Source organism: Eubalaena glacialis, chromosome 15, assembly GCF_028564815.1.
Source record: "Eubalaena glacialis isolate mEubGla1 chromosome 15, mEubGla1.1.hap2.+ XY, whole genome shotgun sequence".
Classification (NCBI taxonomy): domain Eukaryota; kingdom Metazoa; phylum Chordata; class Mammalia; order Artiodactyla; family Balaenidae; genus Eubalaena; species Eubalaena glacialis.
The window spans coordinates 46150152-46172786 of record NC_083730.1 but is presented as its reverse complement, the minus strand read 5'-3'; the positions used below and the strand labels follow the sequence as shown (position 1 = coordinate 46172786).

At 40.5% G+C, this 22635-nt stretch overlaps 1 protein-coding gene across 1 annotated transcript in view; it reads left to right on the top strand.

Annotated features, from left to right (window-relative positions):
- The first annotated feature begins 2411 nt into the window (after window positions 1-2411).
- RNF138 (ring finger protein 138) overlaps window positions 2412-22635 on the top strand; it is a 37829-nt gene continuing 17605 nt past the window's right edge. Inside the window, exons 1-2 of the mRNA XM_061169920.1 lie at window positions 2412-2674; window positions 21505-21670. Coding sequence (XP_061025903.1) covers window positions 2565-2674; window positions 21505-21670 — 276 coding nt within the window. The 5' untranslated portion in view covers window positions 2412-2564. The remainder of the gene's footprint in view (window positions 2675-21504; window positions 21671-22635) is intronic.

Sequence of the window (22635 nt, the reverse complement as noted above, 5' to 3'; positions counted from 1 at the left end):
TTGTCCTTCTTATTCCAGATGCCATTTTGAGGGGAGCCGACTGAGAGAGATGGACTATTAACAGATTGAGTGTTTTAACCTAACCTTAAAGGAAATGTTTAAATTATTTCAACAGACTAAGTTTATAAAGCTGGTCTAACATTTAGGGTTTTCCCCCTATGCCCCAAAACTGAGGACGTTTTATTTACACAGCTGAACGTATTTGGAGTAAATCTGTGATGCTGCCATAAAAATATCAAGTAGTTTTTTGTATGAAATGCTGCCAAGACAGAAGATTGTGTCTTTTGGCATTTATGGTTTATTTTTCTAAGCTTAACGCTCAGTGGGTAACTACATTTTCCTTATACCCACATTTTTGATGTATTTCCACATATGGCCAACTATATGCTTACATGTATGTCAATTGCTTATTTGAGTCTCAGAGTATATAAGTAATACAAACATGTTTGGATTAGGGCATGAGTAAGGCTGCCATGACAGAGAAAGAATGAAGCAAGTAAAGTTATAAGTCACAAAATTAATGTTCTGGTTAAGGATTCTTAATGAGTAAAGGGAAGCATTCTAGTAAGCAGAAAATACCACTTCCTAAAGTGGTCACAATAAGTAAAATATGATTGGGAATATATTATTGAAAATGTGAAATTTGGGATCCAAGAACCATTTTATAAGAGAATTTGAAAAGCACCTGGACTACTGCTATTAAGTACCCCACCCCCATCAAGCACTCTTCTTCCTCCCAAGAAATCTGAAGCTAAAATTAGCCTTCTTGCTCCGCTTTGTTATGAAGGAAAGGGAGAAAAAAAATACAAAATGTAGGTTGGTGGTGGAGGGAATTCGCTGTTCATTGGACCAATAATTCAGTGAGTATTACTCTAGGAATTGGCATTTAAAGATGAACATTAAGACCCATTTCCTCCATGAGGTTTTCTCTAAGTCCATACAAATCCAATCGTTCTTCTTCCTATCCTCATTATAGTCAGTTAATGAAAAATTTAATAATTTGGCAAATACCATTTTTTGTCCTTTCATTTTGATAGATATCCAAGAGTGTAAATGAATTGAGAGCAAAGCTCATGACACCTGCATAACATCTAACACAGTGCCAAGGACACCATAGACAATAAATGACAGAATTGAATTAACTAGGCCTTTCAATGGCTTCTATTTATGATTCATTTTGTTCATAGTGGAAAGCTTTAACAAAGCATGGTAATGAAACCTTTTTCTTTTTGAAGCAAATTGGGGATGCTTTATGATGTTCTAGATTTCTTTAGGTCCATTCATGTGGTTGTGACCTCACCTTATAGATCTATCAACTGTGTGGCTATATCTCGGAATTAAGGGCCCATTTTAAAAAAAAAAAAGAAAAAGAAAAAGAAACATTTGGGACTTCGCTGGCAGTCCAGTGGTTAAGACTCCGCCCTTCCACTGCAGGGGGCACAGGTTCAATCCCTGGTCCGGAACTAAGATTCCCACATGCACCATGGCCAAAAACAAAACAAAACAAACAAACAAAAAAACATTTAAATTATTGAATAACGGTGAAATGCCTAGGTTCACGCTTCCACCTCATTTTTCTTTAAAGCTATCAACAAAACAAAGGTGTTGGTGGAAAACCCCATCTGCGACTGTAACTCGTCACTCACACTGTGTTAAGGTCTAAAGGTGAAACCCTCTCAAGGGGGCTTATCTTTAATTTTTCCTCTCCGAAGGATTAAAATCCCATAACGGATTATTACATAACACACCCTGACATGAACCAAACATTCTGACAAGGGCAACAGTAAGGACCAAATATTTAATATCAGGTAATGTTATTTTTTGAGCAAAAATTCCTGAAAACCCCAATATATTTGATAGGAGTGGCTCGAAAGAGGACCCCTGCTGTAGGGAAGCTGGGGGTACAGTGAGCACCCAGCTTTGACGTCACAAGCTGCTGCATACGCCACACACCGTTTGCTATGGAGGCCAACGCTAGCCCGGGAAGCTGGCTCACCTAAGTGAGCGTCTACGCAAGCGGAGTGTAGGGGCGGGGCGGGGCGGGGAGCAGCGGAAAAGTGTAGGTTGCGGCCGAAAGCCGGCTGCGCGGGTCGGGGGCTCGGGGAGGGGGTGGGGGAAAGGAGCCGAAAGGCCGGGGAAAAGGACGCCGGAGGCGGCGCAGAAGACGGCTGAGTCGCGGCTGCCTCGCGCAGCCAGGTGAGGGAGTGGCCTCGGGCGGGGTCGCCCTTCGCGGGCGCTCGTGGAAACGTCCGTGAGGCCAATCGCCGGGCTGTCGGCCGCCGCCTCCCGCCCAGCGCCGCCTCCCCGTCCTGCCCCGGCAAGAGCAGCAGCCCGGGGATCTACCCTCGCCCGGCGCGTGCGGCCGTAGCTCCTCGGCGTTCTGTCCCGCCCCGCCCCGCCCCGTCCCGCCGGGCACGGCCGGGCCCCGCCCCCTTCCTGGCGCGAGCTGCTTCCTGACGCGATTCCCCGCCCCCTCCTGGTTCACGCAGGGAGTCGGGCCCCGAGCCGACGCCGCCACCTGGGCCGCTGCCGCCGCCATAACCTCGATTCCCCCATCTCCCGCCATGGCCGAGGAGCTCTCCGCGGCCACGTCCTACACCGAAGATGATTTTTACTGCCCCGTCTGTCAGGAGGTGCTCAAAACGCCCGTACGGACCGCGGCTTGTCAGCACGTGTGAGTAGACGCCCCCTCCCCCGCGCGGAGCCGGGTGGTCGTTTAGGCCCCGCACCCCGCCCCGGACCCTGGGCTGCGGCCTGGCGGGAGACGAGCCCGCCACGGCCTCCCCGGGCGCCGCTCGGCGCCGAGGGCCCGTTCGCGGCCGGTCGGAGGCCAGGCCGCCCTCCCCCCGAACTCCCGGCCCGCTCCCTGCGCCTGGCCCCTCAGCCGGGGCTCCCGGGCCCCGGAGCTGCCTCGTTGCCGCGCCCCCGGGGCAGTGCCCAGGCCCGTCCCCGTGGCGTCCTCGGGCCCCGAGGCCCCTGTCTTCTCCTGCAGGCCCGGGAAGAATTGCAGGGAACGTGGAGCCTTTTTGTTTCCTAGCAACCTGAGTGAAGGCTGGGGTGTCGAGTGTCAGAACCGGCCGGAGGTGCCCGCACGGCCCGCTCGCCCGGCTCCGCGACCCCGCCCCGCTTTCAAGTCTCCCTTTTCCTTTCAGGACCTTGGCCCATCCTTTCCAGATCGAGGAGCTCTCATCTAACTTAACCTTTCAGACCCGCTTCACAGACCACCCTTGAAAGTGTTTCGATGCCTTCAGAATTCAGTGCAGGTTGGAATGACCTAGAATGGGTTTGCTTCCCTCATATGTTAGAACTGACAGGATTTCCGGGTATTGAAGTGATAGTTTCCCTTTGTTTTACCCTTCTGCTTATTACTTGATTACTGCAAGGGTGGAGATGAGAAAGATAGAACGCTGTTGTGAGGAGTGAACTGAAATTAAGGCAGTAATCCTAGGGGTGATGGAGAACACAGAGGTATTCGGTGAGGTGGCCTGGTGCTGTTAGGAAGAACTTCGATGATTAATATAGACTCGTAGGGTGTCCGTAAGGGCTAGAAGGAGCCCTTCTTGTAAAGGTGTATAGCATTTCTGACACACCTGGCTGCTAATCAGAGTCGCTGGGGAGCTTTTTAAGTAAACATACCAATTCCCAGGCTCCATTACAAACTTATAAAGAATTTCTGGCAGGTGAGGCTTGGAAATCTGTATTTGAAAAAGTACACCCAGGCTTGAAAGTTCTGTGTGCTTACAAATAGCTGAAAAGAGTCGAACAAGTTTCTAAATCGATTTCTCCTTCCACCTTTTTTTTTTTTTTTTTTTTGGGGGGGGGCGGTTCTATATTTTTCTAAAGAATGGGTTGTTGAATTTGGGTTTCTTAATCACAGACTTCCTTACAGTTGTTTCTTGAGACCCACTCTTCTCACTCCGATCCCCAGTCTTACCTGCACTGTTGTCTACCTTATTCCTAGTGGTTGTGTGAGCCCAAGAGTATGTGACTTTTCACCATAGAAGGTACGCCAGTTATATTTTTGCCGCTCATGGGAGATGAATGACAATCTGTTATTCCTTTATCATTTGGTGCAACAAATGCAGATTGTTAGAAATATATCTTGAGATGTTTAGGGCGCAGTGTATACTTTCTAGTCTTTAATCTGTTAGTGTTTATTATAACTTGATGCCTTTTCTGTGCTTGGGCTGGCAGTGGGTGGAAGAAAGGGAGGGAAGGAGGGCGCAGTGAGGAAGTAGGTCTTTTCTGGACAGAATAATTTCAATTACCTGTTGGGTGATTGATCTCATACTCATTGTAATCTCTAGTTCGCCTCAGAATTCCATGCAGTTTGCTCTAGTTCACTTCCCTTGTGAGACATTTTATTAAATCAAACTGTAGTTTTGGCTTGACCTCAAGGCTATGGAAAAGAGAGTGAAGATGATTGTTGAGGGCTTTTCTTAAATCACCTCCCTGGGCTGGGATGTGGAAAGAAAATATGGAGTAAGTTTTGTTAAGAGAACTGGACACTTACTACTCACCCTCCTCCATCCCCTCCTTTACCAGCATTGTCCCCTCTCAAATGCACACACAATTGCTCTAAGGTTCTGGCTAAACAGTAAATTAAGGTAGAGGGAGAAAAAGTTTTCTTTGGAAAGGGTGGTAATGGTGGAACAGGGTATTGATTGGGAGGACTTTGGTGGGGAAGTAGAATTCTGTTTTAAATAATCTAGTTTAGAATGTCATTCGCTTTTTCCTTTTCACAGGGGACAAACCTGTGCCTTTAAACAAATTTATATTTAGCTACAAAATTAATTTTTTGTTCATGAGTAGTGAGAGATGAGGTGATAAGAGCTTTCAGCCCCTGTGCCATTTCAACTGCAGTGAAGGATTTGCCCATTCTAGTAAAAGGAGCAGGTTCATTATCACTAGAATAACTTTACCAAAATATAAATTCCCATTTAATCCTCATTCATTCCTTCAAACAGCAATTGTCAGATGCCTTCTGTGTGTCAGGTGCAGGGAATACAAAGTGCTGTTTCTCTGGGACTTCCCTGGCGGTCCAGTGGTTAGGACTCCGTGCCCCTACTGCAGGGGGCACTGGTTCGATCCCTGGTCGGGGAACTAAGGTCGCACATGTCGTGAGGCCAAAACAAAACAAAGTGCTCTTTCTCTGGAGAATGTTAATAGTCTAATGGAGAAGACCTATACATGAATGTGATTGGTATGGAAGGAATTGAGGAGGAAAATTTATGTGAGCCTTGAGAGCAGGTATCTAAATTAGCCTATGAGTATAGGAGAGATTTCCTGGATGAAGTAATACTTTAGGTCAGAATTGGTATTCAAGGATTGTTGGGGAATACCCTGATTAGGTTTACAGCATATGCAGAGGTGAGGAGGGGTTACAGAGGATGACTGTATCCGGATTACAAAGTTTGGCCAAAAGATGAGTGTGGTAGAGATGGAGCTTAGCGACGTTGGCAGGAATTTACTGTGTAAGCCAATTTGAACTTCTTCCTGAAAGCCATGGAGACCTACTGAATAATTTTGGCAGGGGAGCAGCATGGTCACATTTAAATTTTAGAATGCTTGCTAATTACTAGCCTTGTCTAGCTTGGTACTGGTGAGACTAGTGAAGAAGTCATTCATTGCTCTGTCAGAGAGAAATGATTAGAACCTGAACCAAGGTAATGATAGAGGGAATGGAGAGAAGAGATTCCTGACATTTTAAGGAGATTGTGTAAGATTTGATGATTGTACGTCCAATAGTTAAGTGTTTATATGTAGATCTGGAATACATGGAACTAAAGCTGTGAGTATGGATATAGCCCCTGGAGGAGGTGTATAAATTGAAAGATAACAGAGATCTAGATAGAACAAAGTGCTGAAGAATATATATTTAAATGTGGAGTGGAGAAAAGAACAGCCTGAGAAGGAATGGACAAGAATAGGAAGAGGGGCTTCCCTGGTGGCGCAGTGGTTGGGAGTCTGCCTGCCAATGCAGGGGACACGGGTTCAAGCCCTGGTCTGGGAGGATCCCACATGCCGCGGAGCAACTGGGCCCGTGAGCCACAACTACTGAGCCTGCATGTCTGGAGCCTGTGCTCCGCAGCAAGAGAAGCCACGATAGTGAGAGGCCCGCGCACCGCGATGAAGAGTGGCCCCCGCTCGTCACAACTAGAGAAAGCCCTCGCACAGAAACGGAGACCCAACACAGCCAAAAAATAAAAAAAAAAAAAAAAAAAAAAAAAAGAATAGGAAGAAAACCAGGATAGAGTGTGACAGGAAACTGAGAAGAATTTTAAGGAAAGGTAGTCAGCAGTGTCAGATGCCTTAGAGTGGTCAGATGTTTTGAAAAACATGTAAAGATGAATTAAGAATATTAAAGTTGAGCAGGTATGTTTCAGAAGGTGCAGACTGGCATAGTGGTAAGGTATTTATCTCGTTTTTTTTTCCCTTTGTAATCTTCAAAGACTCTTTGAACCAAATCTCCCTTCTCTATTTTGAATGGTTCAAGAAATAACTCTGTACAATTAGAAGTAAGCTCTATCACAATGAAAATTACATATAATGACAAGTTGATGCCTTGCCACATTCTTAAAAATGGAAATCTAATCTGTTTGCTTCGGGGCCTATATGTAAGGGAGTATCTTTTATTTTTTATTTTTATTTTATTTTTGGCCACACCAGGTAGCGTGCGGGATCTTAGTTCCCCAACCAGGGATGGAACCCGTGCTCCCTGCATTGGGAGCGCAGGGTCTTAACCACTGGACCACCAGGGAAGTCCCAGGAAGCATCTTTTAAAATGAGCTAATATAAATCGGCCTCCACTTCTTATTAAGCACAGATTTGTATGATTCTTTATTGACCTGCTTTGGATTATCCAGTCCCTGAATTTTCACTTAATATTTCTTACAATTTGAACAACTTTATTGGTATTCTGTTTGGGCAGTCATGCTCTAAATACATATTTTCAAAATATCTTCTTTCCTACGTACTTGTTATAAATCTGAAAGCGAGGCTTATGTGGTATATTGCCGATACAATAATTGCTGCTCTAGACCATCTTTTTTTTTCTTTTTTTTTTTAATAAATTTATTTATTTATTTTTGGCTGTGTTGGGTCTTCATTGCTGCACGTGGTCTTTCTCTAGTTGTGGCGAGCGGGGGCTACTCTTCATTGAGGTGCTCGGGCTTCTCATTGCGGTGGCTTTTCTTGTTGCGGAGCACAGACTCGAGGCTTGCGGGCTTCAGTAGTCGTGGCACACAGGCTCAGTAGTTGTGGCTCGTGGGCTCTAGAGTGCAGGCTCAGTAGTTGTGGCGCATGGGCTTAGTTGCTCCGAGGCATGTGAGATCTTCCCGGACCAGGGCTCGAACCCATGTTCCCTACATTGGCAGGCGGATTCTTAACCTCTGCGCCACCAGGGAAATCCCTCTTTGTACTTCTTATCACAGTTCATAATCATAATATTTTTGGGATCAGATGATTTGACTGATGCCATTCTCACCAGTTAGACTGGAAGCTCTTTTTAACAATTTTTAAAAATATTTATTTATCTATTTATTTTTGGCTACATCGGGTCTTAGCTGCGGCACATGGGATCTTTCGTTGCGGCGCGTGGGTTCTTCATTGCGGCACGTGGGCTTCTCTCTAGTTGTGGCGCGGGCTTAGTAGTTGCGGCGCACAGGCTTAGTTGCCCTGCGGCATGTGGGATCTTAGTTCCCCGATCAGGGGTCGAACCCACGTCCCCTGCGTTGAAGCAGACTCCTAACCACTGGACCACCAGGGAAGCCCCTAGACTGTAAGCTCTTAAAAGGCAGCAACCCAGGTCTACTTGTACTTACCTGAGCCTACTGTATGTATTTGGTATTGAATAAATGTATGAATGGGTTTGTGTTGGGAGACCACAGCTTACTAGCTGTATCACTTGGTCAAGTCATTTAACTCCTTTCAGCCTGTTTTCTTCTCCATAAAACGGGGGTAGAAACAACCTGTTTCACAGGGTTGTTGCAAGGGCCAAAGGAGATAATGTTTGTGAATGATGATAATCTTGTATGTGTGTTTTATAGTTTTCAAAACCCATAAAAATATAAAATTATGTTTAGTTTAATAACTACAGCATCTAACACAAAAAGCTAGAGTATTATTGTAAACAGAAAGGAGGCTGTTTCAAGTTTTTTGGTCCACATATTTAATATTGAAGGTATTATTGTGAATGGAGAATATTGTAATTCACAGCTTTAAAGGTACAAAAGGAAATAATATGATTGTCTCTCACAATCAGTGTTACCTTATCTATTCTTCCAGAGAATAGCATACTGTATGCATTCTTTTGTATCTTGCTATTTTCATGTTACTGTATTGGAGGTCATTCTATATCAGTACATAAAGGGCCTTCTTACTCTTTTTTTTTTTTTGGTTGAGGGGGGGAGGTTGTCGAGTTTTCATTCATTCAGTAAGCCAACACTGAGTGTCCATTATGTGCCAACAATACTAATGTAGATTCTGGGGTTCAACAAACCAGACAAAAATTCCTGACCCCATGGAACATATTTAGTGTTCTAGTGTTCCATTGTTTGATTATTTTTTTAAATTATTAAATTTATTTATTTATTTATCTAATGTCTTATCTATGGATACTTAGGTTGTTTCCAATCTTTTGCTGTTACAAATAATGGCACATTGATTAAACTTGTATGAATACCATTTCACATGTGAGAGTTTTTCCTGTAAGATAAATTTTCACAAGTGGAATTGCTGGGTCAGAGGGTAAATACAAGGGAATTTGTCAGCTGTGTCACACAAGGATGATTATAGCTCTGTTGAAGTGTTTTGTACATGGACGGTGCTTACGGTTTTGATTTGAGGACTGTGGATTATATCTTGGGTTAAGTAAATTTTTGGATTAGATTAAGGTAAATTAGCATTCATTGCTTTAACAAATATTAATGAATGCCTCCTAGGTGCCCAGCTCTGTGTTATACCTACAGTGGTATATGGTTAGATATGATCCCTGCCTTCAGAACTGGCATTGGTGAGATGCATTTTAATTCAAATAAACACTCAGATAAATGTGCAGTTACAAACTCATAGGTTTAAAGAGAGAGTATAAGAAGGGGACCAGATCTAGGTGTGTTGGTGGGTGGATGGGTACGTACTCAAAGACCTTTCTTGAGGAAGTGAAATTGTTGCTGAGATTTGTGATGTGTAGGTGTTAATTTGTGGAGGGCTGTGTTTGTGTATAGAGTGTTTTGGGGTGAGGGAACATTCTGGGCAAAGACCCTGAGGTAGAAGGAACGTGCAGGGCCTTGTTTTCAATGAAGTAGCATCTTGCCTTCAGTCTCATATAGGTTTATTTATTTTGAAAGTCTTAGTTTCCTTGTTTGTAAAATAAAGGAACTTTTGAAACATTTATTTATTCTTAAGAATTCAAGATTATGTAAAGTTTCTGGAACCCTGCCTAAGTACTCAATAAATAGTTACTGCTGTTTGTGTAGATGTCATGTTGCTTTCCACAAAATTGGGCTAATTTACACAGTGCCATTAAGACTGTTAAAGTATATCTGTAGTCCATCATCTTTGCCAGCATTTTTTTTTTAAATTTCTCAAGCTTTTTATTTTCTAGTCTTTCTCATTCCCTTAATATAGTTACGTCTCCTCTAACAGCATAGATGCTATCTTTTAAAACAGGAGAAAACAGAGGCAAAGAGCCAACTCATGTTAACCAACCTTACCCTTAGCTGAGTTAAAAAATGCACAAACCAAACACAAGTTCAAGGAAGCCAGTCTCTTCCCCAAGACAGCTCAGAATAAGGCAAATAAACCCCAAGGAAAGGGCCACGTGGGAAAGCCTTCCCATCATCACAGGGACAGGACAGAAAGTGCACCTGACACAATTTCAGGAGAGCTGAGAAATCTCTGGATCTTGCCTGAAAAGGAAAGCAGCTAACAAGATGGTTTTGGAGAGGAGGTGGAAAACAGTGCAGTGGGACACAGAAAGGGCCTTGGGTTTGTAGCCTAGAAACCCCTCTCCAGGGACCTCTGCTGGTCTCCCTTGCACCCCAGATGGGCAGCCTCCTGGGAGCGTCCACCCATCTGGTCACAGCCCACGTCCACCAGTTACTGCAGCATTTGTTGGTTTACTTCTGCGGCGGCTGAAGGGCCCAATTCATTAGCAAAGGGCAGCAAGGAGTATATGATTTCTCTCAGGGCTTTCTGGTAAGGCCCGAACTCGGGGCTGTCCTCGTCTGCTGCTGCTGCTGCTGCTGCTGCTGCTGCTGCCTGGCCCCCCAGGGCCTTGGCGTCCAGGGCAGCGGCACTGCTCGGCCCGCTGGCGGCCCGGGGCGGGGGTCTTGGGCGGCTGCTTCAGCCCCTCGCGGATCTCCTGCAGCCGCCGCGGGGTGTTCCCAGAGTAGGTCGTGGCGGGAAAAGTCTTCGGCCGCATGGTTAGTCCAGTTTCCTTTGACCATAAATACAGTCTTCTTAAAAGTGTTTTATTAGCTAAAAAGAAAAAAAAAACTGTCAATAGTATCAGTTGTAAACCCACTTTCACAACAATTTCGTTTTTTTTTAGAAAGAGCTTTTTTTTAAAATAAATTTATTTTATTTATTTATTTTGGCTGCGTTGGGTCTTCGTTGCTGCACACGGGCTTTCTCTAGTTGCGGCGAGCGGGGGCTACTCTTGCGGTGGCAACAATTTCGTTTTGAAAATGTTCTTTCCTTCCATTTTTGTAGTTCCTGAAGAGAACCGAACATTTTCCAGAGACTTCATTTTGAAGATCATCTCTACCTCGCGCCTTCTACGCCGTCCGCGGCCGCTTGGCCCTCGGCTCCGGGGCCTCGCGGGGGACGCCGGGGTGGCCGGCGGGCGGGGACCCGGGGCGCCGGGCGGACGGGCGGGCGGCCCCATCTTCCGGTGCTCGCGCCGTGGCCCAGCGCGCAGCCCGAGCAGGATATTCGCTACGTTGAGCATTTTTTTTAAGCAATATTTTGTTAGTTTAATACAGTTCATAATGGCGTCTAGAAGTCGCTTTAAAATTTGTTTCTTTAGTTGCTAGCAACATATGGCCTATGTGCATTTTTCCATATTAAATTTTTATATACTAATTTATAATTTTACTGTTCAGAGTGTGTAGGTACATTTGTGATCATTTCTATGACTATGATTTAATAATAATCTATTGTAATTTATTACTTATTTTACATTATTTTTCTATCAGTTGCTTTGTTTTTGGTATATTATTACATTTTCTTATACATTCAGATTCGAGATACTTGTTTCTCTTTATCTAAAGTTATAATGCTATTCCATTTTTTCTGTTTCTTGAATCTTTTAAAAAAATTGTCCATTTTTGGACTTACCTGGAATCTACTAAGATATATTATGTGTGCTTTTGAATCTTTATTAATTTGCCTATCTTATTTAGTTGACCTCAGTATTTCTTAGAGGGCATTCCTTTTCCATTCTTTTAAAAATCTTTTTAGTATATTTGAATTCTTAAAATAATTTGATTCTTTGGGATTCTTCACTTTCATTAATTACTTTTACTATTTTTAGCACAGTATAATATGACTTGTTAAATGTTTTTGGATATAGTATATATACACAAACTTGCCACAAGTACCTGCATGCATACAATGCTGTAAGTCCCATCAGGGTAGGGATTTTCATCACTTTTGTTCCCTGATATGTCCCGAGTTCTGTTATGTAGTAAGTATTTAATATGTATTTATTAAGTGAATATGCATGAATATCCATATGACTATATGGATAAGTTAAACTATTTATTTTGAGGCCATTGTAGATTAACATGTAGTTGTAAAATAATACAGAAATTGTGTACCCTGGCCCAGTTTCCTCTAATGGCAATGTTTTGTAAATAAAACCAGGATATCGTCCTTCTTAATAAAGATAAAGAACGTTTCCATCACCACAAAAATCCTTCACATAGCTCATTTATAGCCACACCCACTTTCCTCTTGATCCCACCCTGTGCCTCCTTAACCCTTGGCAAGCACTAATGATCACATGTTCTGTATTTCTTTTTTTTTTTTTAATTTTAATTTAGTTTTTTTAATTTTTTATTTTTGGCTGCGTTGGGTTTTCGTTGCGGCACGCAGGATCTCTCATTGCGGCATGTGGGTTTTCTCTCTTGTGGGACGTGGGCTCTGTAGTTTGCGACACGAAGGCTCTCTAGTTGAGGTGCGTGGACTCAGTAGTTGTGTCGCACGGGCTTAGTTGCCCCACAGCAAGTGGGATCTTAGTTCCCCGACCAGGGATCAAACCTGTGTCCCCTGCATTGGAAGGCGGATTTGTTACCACTGGATTGCCGAGGAAGTCCCATGTTCTCTATTTCCATAATTTTGACATTTCAAGAATCTTAAATATTGCACAATTCTGTGAATAACAGTAAAAAACCTGCTGAAATGTACACTTTAAATGGGTGAATGGGGTATGGTATGTGAATTATATCTCAGTAGAGCTGTTAGCAAAAAAAGAATGTTAAGTAATGTTATATAAATGGAATCAAACAATATGTAACTTTTTGGAATTTCTTTTTTCACTCAGCATAATTCTCTGGAGATTCAGGTTGTTGTGTGTTATCATTAGTTCCTTTTATTGGTGAATATGCATCCATACGTGGTATGGATGTACCACATTTTGGTTAAACATTCATTCACTGAAGGAAATCTGGAATAGCCAGTTTTTGACTATCACAGATAGAGCTGCTATAAATATTCATGTACAGGTTTTTGTGTGAACGTAAGCCTTCATTCCTCTAGGATAAATGCCCAAGAATGCAATTATTGGGTCATATGGTGGTTGCATGTTTTGTCTTTTAAGAAAATGCCAAGCTATTTTCCACAGTATACCATTTTGTATTCCCACCAGCAGTGTATGAGTGATCCAGTTTCTTTGCATCCTCGCCAGTGTTTCATGTTGTCATTGTTTTATTTTTTATTATTTTTTTTTATAAATTTATTTATTTATTTTTGGCTGCTTTGGGTTTTCATTGCTGTGCGTGGGCTTTCCCTAGTTGCGGCGAGCGGGAGCTACTTTTCGTTGGGGTGCATGGGGTTCTCATTGCTGTGGCTTCTCTTGTTGTGGAGCATGGGCTCTAGGCACATGGACTTCAGTAATTGTGACGTGTGGGCTCAGTAGTTGTGGCTCACGGGCTCTAGAGCACAGCTCAGTAGTTGTGGCACGCGGGCTTAGTTGCTCCACAGCGTGTGGGATCTTCCCAGACCAGGGCTCAAACCCATGTCCCCTGCATTGGCAGGCAGATTCTTAACCACTGCCCCACCATGGAAGTCCCTGTCATTGTTTTAAATTTTAAGCCATTTCAATCTGTGTAGTGATACCTCATGATTTTAATTTGTATTTTACTAATGGCTAATGATGTTGAACATCTTTTCATGTGCGTGTTTACTACCTGTATATCTTAGGTTAAAATCATGTCTCTTCAGTGTCTTTTGCCTATGTTTTAATTGGGTCATTTGCTTTCTAACTTTTGAGCTTTGAGACTTCTTTATGTATTCCAGATACTACTCCTTTGTTAGATATATGATTTACAAATATTTTTTTCCAGTCTTTGGATTGTCTTTTTATCTACTTAACAATCTTTTACCCAGCATACATTTTAAATTTTTATGAAGTCCACTGTGTCAGTTTTTCCTTTTATGGAATGTGTTTTTAACATTAAGTCTAAGAACTCTGTGTAGCTCTGTATTGTGAATATTTTCTATTTTTTTCTCAAAGTTTTATAGTTTAATGTTTCACATTTAACTCTGCATATTGGTTTCCTAGGGCCACTGTAACATTACCACAGACTTGGTGGCTTAAAACAACATAAATTAATTTTTTCACAGTTATAGAGGCTAGAAGTTTGAAATCAGTTTCAGTGGGCCAAAATCAAAGTGTTGGCAGGGCCTGGAGGAGCTGGGGGCACATCACTCCAGTCTTTGCCTCCATCTCAATATGGCTTCTCCTGTGTGTTTGTGTCAGATCTCCCTTTGCCTCTCTTATAAAGACACTTGTGGTGATATTTAGGACCCACCTGGATAATCCCAGCTAATTTCCTCATCCCCAAATCTTTAACAATAATCAGATCTGTTACAATGTAAGGTGATATTAACTTGTTCTGGGAATTAGGAAGTGAATGTATCTTTGGATGGCCATTACCCAGTTTACTATAGTCTATGATCTGTTTTGAGTTAATTTTTATATAAAGGGGCAGACTTCAATGGGGTTCATTTTTTTTGCCTATGGATTTCCAGTTGCTCCAGCATCATTTATTAAAAAAAGTCTATCCTTCCTCCATTAAATTGCTTTTGCACCTTTGTAAATCATTTTTGCTTTCTAAGATATATTTTTGCCAGTTTTCAAGAAGTAGTTTTAGTATCTATTTAAAGGATAGCTGTGCTTAGTTGCTAAGATTTGACTTAGGATTTTTTTTTCTTTTTTTGACCGCGCCACATGGTTTGCGGGATCTCAGTTCCCTGACCAGGGATTGAACGCAGGCCACAGTAGTCAAAGCCTGGAATCCTAACCACTAGGCCACCAGGGAACTCCCTCAAATTTCCTTATTCCTGTTGTCACTCCTTGCATCGTCCTCTGCCCCATAATTCCCCGGTATATATATCGCTATTGATTTCTTTGGTATCCTTTCAGACATTTTATGTATACATACGCAGATATGATACTGCTTACAGTATTTGCTTACAGTATTGCTTACAGTATTGCTTAGGGAATATAAAACATAAATAAAGCTAAAATATTCTTTAACAGTTATTGTAATGAGTAGTGTGTATTTTCTTCAGGCTAAGTTAAAACTTTTAAACGTGAATGTATCTGTAACCTATATAGAGTATTCTTTTGGATGTGTACATTTGAGTGTTGTGCCCAACCCTGTTTTTCCCATGAGCTCTGTGGTTTTTATTGGATGATTTTGCATAGTGCAGTGACTTCTAGGAATGTGTGTGACACTTTACAGCAAAACTGAGTCTTTCAGAGAGCTTTTCTGAGTCCTTATATTTCTATGTCAGCTAAAAGAAAGCTGGTATAGAAATATTAATATCAGACCATTTAATTCAGATAGCATTACAAGAAAGAAAGTCATTTCATGTGGATAAAAGGAATAATCATGAACTTTTTTGCAGCTACCAACATAACTTTAGATGAAAACTGACAGAATTGTTGGGAGGAATTGACCCACAGTTTTTTGTCCTTTCAGAAGGAACTAATTTTCACTGAAAATCACATAATGAAGAACACCTTCAAAATAGGAAGAGAATTTGGATGTTGAAAGCATATGATCATTTCAATAGATGCTAAAAGCATTTAATAGAGTTCAGCATTTCATTATAAAATGAAATTAGGAATAGGATGGAACTTACTTTTATTCTAATTAAGGGTAGCGTCCCTAAAATCTATAGTAAATGTACTGAATAGTAGACCCTATGTGCTTTTCTAGTCAAGAACTAGACAAGGATATTTGTATCCCCCCTACCATTTAACATTGTATTTCAGGCTTTAGGCAATTCAATGAGAAAAGAAGAAATAAGATATACAAAGATAGAAAAAGAAGAGATAAAATTGTCATAATTTGTAGGTGATAAAACTACATCTAAAACCTAAGAGAAACAACTAACAAATGATTAGAACCAATAAGAATGTACAGAGAGGTTTCTGGATATGAGAACAACAGACAAAAATCAGTAACATTTTTTTATACCAACAGTAATCAGATAAAAAATTAATAGAAAAAATCCTATTTATAATGCAACAAAAACTATAAATAGTTTATAATTAGACTATTTATTATAATCTAGTAAAAATGTCAAGACTTCTGTAGGGAAAGTTGAAAAACTACTGAAAAGCATAAGAAATCTGAATAGGTGGAGAGACATGACATGTTTATGGGTAGAACCATTCAATAAAATTAAGATGCCAGTTCTCCCTCAGATGATTCTAAAAAAGCTAATGCAATTCCAATAAAGTCTCAACATTATTGTTTTGGTAGAACTTGAAAAACTGATTAAAAAGTCATAATGATGTGTTAATGACCATGAATAACTGAGAAAATTTGGAAAAAGTAGAACATAGAGATAGAACCAACCCTGCTAGATACTATGATGTAGTATTATGAAGTTATAGGAATTAAAATGGTATGGTATTAATTCAGCAGTAGATAAATGATCAGTAGGACATATACTAGAGAGCCCAGAAATAGTTCCATACATGTATTAGAACTTTGATAGATATGACATGGCAAATCAATGGGGAGAAGATGGCTTATCCAGTAGAATGGTATTTGGATAACGGCTTTGCATATGAAATCTCTATTGTTTACTATACATAAAGGTATTTTTTAGGTGAATTAAAAACTTAAATGTGATGAGCAAAATTTAAACTTCTTAGAAGGCAACGTAGGGAAATATCCCTGATCTTGAGAAGGGGAAGGCTTAAGACTATGTGCACAAACCGTAATTTTAGGAAAAGGTGATGAATTTAGACTATATTAAAAATTAAAAATTTTCCATATCAAAAGACCACAAACAAGGTTAGAGACAAGTGATAACAGACTCAACAGTGATAACATTCTGTTGTTATACAAGATTATATCAGAACGGATTGGTTTATACGTGGTTTTTTCTCCTGCACATTGATGTTTTGAGCCATTAGCAAATGGTTACATTAGCTGAAGAGAAGTACACTAAAACTCAGTTGAATATAACAAGCCACAGAATTGTACACTACTGTACGAAATGCACAACCTACATTTTTTCCTTGGTTCGGTTTGGCCATGAGAGCTCTCTGGAATTTATCAGCTTTAATCACTCCTTTCTAACCCCTCACCTCTTCTTTTTAAGCTTTAGAGTAAAGTGTTTATTAAGAACTTAAATGTCTTTTAAAATGTGTTAGTATTTTTATTAGGATTGTTTGGGTTTTTGTTAGTCCTCTGGTCACAGTGTTCTACGGGTAGTTAGTCTACCCCAACCTTTTTTTCCCCACAAGCCCTGTAAGTTTTAGTGTGCAGTTTTGCAGAATTTGTCGTTTCTCAGTATTGTATTTATTGCATTATCAGAAATGCCTAGGGGGGGCTTCCCTGGTGGCGCAGTGGTTGAGAGTCTGCCTGCTAATGCGGGGGACACGGGTTCGGGCCCTGGTCTGGGAGGATCCCACATGCCGCGGAGCGGCTGGGCCCGTGAGCCACAATTGCTGAGCCTGCGCGTCTGGAGCCTGTGCTCCGCAACGGGAGAGGCCGCGGTGGTGGGAGGCCCGCGCACCGCGATGAAGGGTGGCCCCCACTTGCCGCAACTGCGGAAAGCCCTTGCACAGAAACGAAGACCAACACAGCCATAAAAAAAAAAAAAAAAAAAAAGAAATGCCTAGGGTTCAAAAAGCAAATAGTTTAGTATCCAGAAGATGAAATTCTAGGTTATAAGTCACTTTCCCTCAGAACTTTGAACACATCATTCTGTTGTTTTGTCATCTGTTTGTTATTGCTGATGAGTTGGATGCTAATCTGATTCTCTTTCCTTAGTACACGATCTGTTTTTTATTCCCTCTCTGGAAACTATTAGAAGTTGAAAAAAATAATTATTTAAGATTTTCTAGTGATCCGGATGAAGATCTTTCAGAAATTCATTGTACCTGTCATTTGGTTGTCTCTTATTTTGCAGATGTATTTTTTTAGCTCTGGAAATTTTCTAGCGATTTTTTTTTTTTTTTTGGTTTGTTTTTAAGCCCAGTTAGAAGATTAATTTAGCTATTTTTATAACAGTTTAAACATATTTACCCTTGTTTTTACTCCTAATTGAAAAAATTTAAGTGTAGTATTCATAAAAGAAAAGTGCCCCATCATAAAAGTCAGCTCAGTGAATTTTTTTCAAACTGAGCACACCTGTGTGTTCAACACCCATATCAAGCAACAGAACTCCAGAACTCCATTACCAGCATTTCAGAAACTCCTCACTTCTCCGAGGAGTGTATCCCACTTCTTCCAGGACACCACTATTTTGACTTTTAACAGTATAGTTTTACTTGCTCTTTGATCTTTATAAAAATAGAATCATGCAGCTTGTAGTCTTTTGCATTTGGCTTCCAAAGCTCAACATTATACATCCAAATTCATTCTTACTACGGTATACTATAGTTTTAATTTTGTGGATATGCTGTAATTGTTTATGCATTTTTCTGTTGATGGACATTTGTATGGTTTTCAGCTTTTGGCTATTACAAATAGTGTGGCAATGAACTTTCTGGGAAATTTCTTCTGATGAGGTATGCAAGTCAGTTGGGTATACTTTGGAGTGGAATTACTGGGCTGTATTAGCTACTGCCAAATGGTTGTATTAATTTTCAAAATGGTTGTATCAGTTTACACTTTTATAGCATTGAATGCAAGTTTAGGTTGGTCTCACATCCTCCTCAACACTTGGTATTTTCCACCTTGTTCATTTTGGTCATTCTGATAGGTATGTAGTGTTATCATATACTATTTTAGGTATTGAATAAGTGGGCTTTGAAATTTTGGTTTATCCACTCCCCCTAAATACAGCTTATGTTTGTACACCCAGGTTTCAAAAAATCTTTTAATATTCTCTGTTTATATTTTACTTGTAATTGTTAAATTAGCCAGCATATTGACTAATTTACTTGCTAATAGTTACTAACCTGCTTCATTTCGTTCACTCAAGCTCCATCAATTTTATGCATGGTTATCTCTGTATAATGAATTTTGTTGGTGTGCACTTTGTTGACAGTTTCAATTTTTATTTAAAGAGGAAGGTTTAGCTTAATGGTTTGGTGATAGTTTTACCTTTATCTCTTTAATTACTGTTTTCTCTTTGGTAGTTTATTAGACCTGGCTTCTATAACATTACTTACTCTTGGTTCTTCTGTTTCTTTGAACCTTCCTTTAATGTTTATATCTCTCTAGATTGTTTCTTTAGTGTTTTTTTTTTTTTAATTTTTTAAAAATTTGTTTTATTTATTTTTGGCTGTGTTGGGTCTTCATTGCTGCGCGTGGGCTTTCCTTGAGTTGCGGTGAGCGGGGGCTACTCTTCATTGCGGTGCGCAGGCTTCTCATTGCAGTGGCTTCTCTTGTTGCGGAGCACGGGCTCTAGGCTTGCGGACTTCAGTATTTGTGGCACGTGGGCTCAGTAGTTGTGGCTCGAGGGCTCTAGAGCACAGGCTCAGTAGTTGTGGCACATGGGCTTAGTTGCTCTGTGGCTGTGAGATCTTCCCGGACCAGGGCTCAAACCCGTGTCCCCTACACTGTCAGGCGGATTCTTAACCACTGTGCCACCAGGGAAGCCCCTTAGTGTTCTTCTTACTTTATCTGCTCTCCATATTCTTCCCCCCAATTTTCAGATCCATTTTTCCACTTGTTTACTGGATAACACGCATTGAGCTGTTTATAGGTACTTTATTTTTTTAATACATTTATTGATTGATTGACTGATGGCTGTGTTGGGTCTTCGTTGCTGCGCTTGGGCTTTCCCTAGTTGCGGCGAGTGGGGGCCACTCCTTGTTGCGGTGCGCGGGCTTCTCATTGTGGCCCCGTTGCGGAGCACAGGCTCTAGGTGCGCGGGCTTCAGTAGTTGTGGCACATGGGCCTAGCTGCTCCTCGGCATGTGGGATCCTCCCGGACCAGGGCTCGAACCTGTGTCCCCTGCATTGGCAGGCGGATCCTTAACCACTGTGCCACCAGGGAAGCCCTGTAGGTACTTAAAACTTGCGTTTTTCTGTCAAACCAACTCTTCCAATATTTCTCAATTTGGTTAATACAGTCACCTTTTACTCAGTCTTCTAAATTAGAAATGCTTTTCTTTCTCATTCTCTCACAAGTAATTGTCAAAAAATTATATTTTATTTTTTAACCTAGGATGCCCCCTTCATACACAATCATAGACATTGAGAACTATGTCTCTAAAATAGAGATCCTCTGTCCCTCCTTCCTACTCCTGCCTTAATGTAGACCGTATCATGATCTAGACTGTTGTTCCAGTTAGTCTTGTGGGGTTTTTTGTCTGACTCTCCCTGTCTTTTTTTTTTTCCTTTTCACAGTCCCTCTGAGTAAAGAAACAAAGAATTTAAATTAAAAATGTATTACTCAAAATTTACAAAACGTATAAACAGAATTTCAGTTTTTAATTTAAACAATTAAACTTAAAAATGATGGTTTTTGTAACTTTGTAGTATTTATACTTGTGAGGTTATTAAAGCTCAAAATGGCATTCAGAGTTTTGGGATACCCTCGCTAAGGATTTTGTTAAGTATTGACAAATTGTTATGCAGAAATGTAGAGCACTTATTTCTTTATGTCTCCTTTAACACTGGATATTATTATTATTTTTTAAAACTAGTTTTTTGACAACTGAAAAAAAGTATTTCTGTCTTGTTTACTTTGCATTTCTTTGACTCCTGGTTATGATGAATATTTTCCATGTTTTAAAGTATTGGTGATCACTTCTAATGCTACCTTAGTGATATTAGCTACTATTTATCAAACACTTTCCTGACTGAAAAATAACTGTAATGAGCATTTTATTACATTACCTATCTTAATCCTCTGAACAACCCTATCAAGTGTAGATGCTTTTTGTATGTGTGAGGAAACTGATTTTAAAGAAGAGTGACTTGTTCAGTGCTACATGGTTAGTAAATTCAGTGTGATCCTTTATCACACTATTGCCTCGCAACTTTTTGTTAGTATAGATGTGTAAGATTAGTATATTTGTATTTATAGTGGGTTGAATTAAATGTATAATTATTCTAGAGCCCAGGTACGGATGGCTGTGATTTTTAATCTGGTTTTTCTAAAAGCAAGATGATCAAGTTTCACACTTGTTTGGGTTAGGGGAGAAGATTTTGGTGAGTTTGGTTGCAATAAGAATGTCGATGATAGATATTTAGAGCTGGAAGGATTCTTAAGTATTTCTCAAATTATGTTCCATTGCACACTGTTGTGGGAATTTGCATATATCCCGACCACAGAAGTTTGGGCAACACTTGGTTTCCTTAGCAGAGAAACCTTAATAACTTTGAATAATCCTTGAATTTCCGAAATCAGTTTCTGTAGGAGGCCTATTCATATCTTGTAGAACAACATCTTGAAGTACATCAGTTTGAGACAAAGCTGATGTGTGGTCCATTCTCTCATTTTGTAAGGGGAGGAAATGGAGATCCATTGTGGTTAAGTGTGTTGCCTGAAAATCACACAGCTGCTAAACAACACAGGATAGGATCCAGTCATTCCTTTGTACCATGCTTCCCCTGATAATGTTATATAATATTTATTTTTCCTGTATTATGTTAAAAGTAGTTTCTTTTGTATTCCCATCTAGTCCAGACATTAATCTTACTCTGAGAAATTCATGTACAGTTTTTTAAAATTCTAGATTTATGTACATACAAATAGCCTAGCATGATTACATACCCATAACTGCTGTGTTTAATCATCGAAATGAAAAGAGTACTTTTTTCTGTAGTTAACGTGTCACAAATGTTTGGTTTAGTTTCTGTAGAAAATGTTTCCTGACTGCAATGAGAGAAAGCGGAACACATTGTCCCCTGTGTCGTGGAAATGTGACTAGAAGAGAGAGAGCATGTCCTGAACGGGCCTTAGACCTTGAAAATATCATGAGGAGGTTTTCTGGTAGCTGCAGATGCTGTGCAAAACAGGTAGAGTAAATGTGACATAGTTCTTTGAAAGTCACGTTTCTACTCTGAAACTTCTGTTTGACTTGTCTTGGTGGGAACTGTTTTGAAGAGAAATTATTTAGGTTGGGAATTGGGTAGAAAAGGCCAGAAAAGCTGTGGCTATAGATCTTACTAGATTATAAACTTACTGAGAACAGAGACCAAAAGATAGATACAGTCTGAATTTGCCATAATTTTTAGCGTGGCATTTTTTTCAAAATAATCACTCGTCGATTACCTGCTAAATGAACTGAATGAACAAACTGGCATTTAACTCATTGAAGCCCCATTCTGGTACAGACTCAGCCCTTGAATAGTTTTTCTGGTGGTAGTATCATTATTGCAATTTTGCAGGTAGAAATGGGCCAAGTGGATTTATGTAGTCAAGGGGGAGCTCTCTAGCTGCCCGCTGTACTTGTATGTTTATGTATTTATCTAAGAAATCACAAAATACTTGGCAGAAGACTTTGCTTTTTAAGGAACAGGTGGGAAAAATGAGATATTGGCAAATAACTGGCATTAATTCTCCAATCTGGATTGTATTCTACCGTTTGGAGAGGGAATGAAATTGTGAGAGGTGGTTAGGCTTTGAGTATATTCGTTTATTATGGATTTATCACAGCCACTTTTTCAAACAGCTAATAAAGTCAGTGAGCAAAAAAACCCGTTGCTGTTTCATGCATTCACACAAGACATATCTGCTTTTCCATCTCTTTGAGGGAGGTGTTAACTGACAGGGCAATGAAGTGAAGCTGGAAAATACACTTGAGAGATTTCTGGCTCTGCTCCCCAGAGAGAAACTGAAAAATGTTCCAAGTGTTAACTTGGGAACTTAGTTTTTTAAAGCACTTTCTAACTCTGCCAAGTTGCAGTAGTTAAAGAAATAAAAAGATGCCCAGTGCTATGATGCAACCTCTTAATACTTTTGAAATTATTTTTTGTCTATT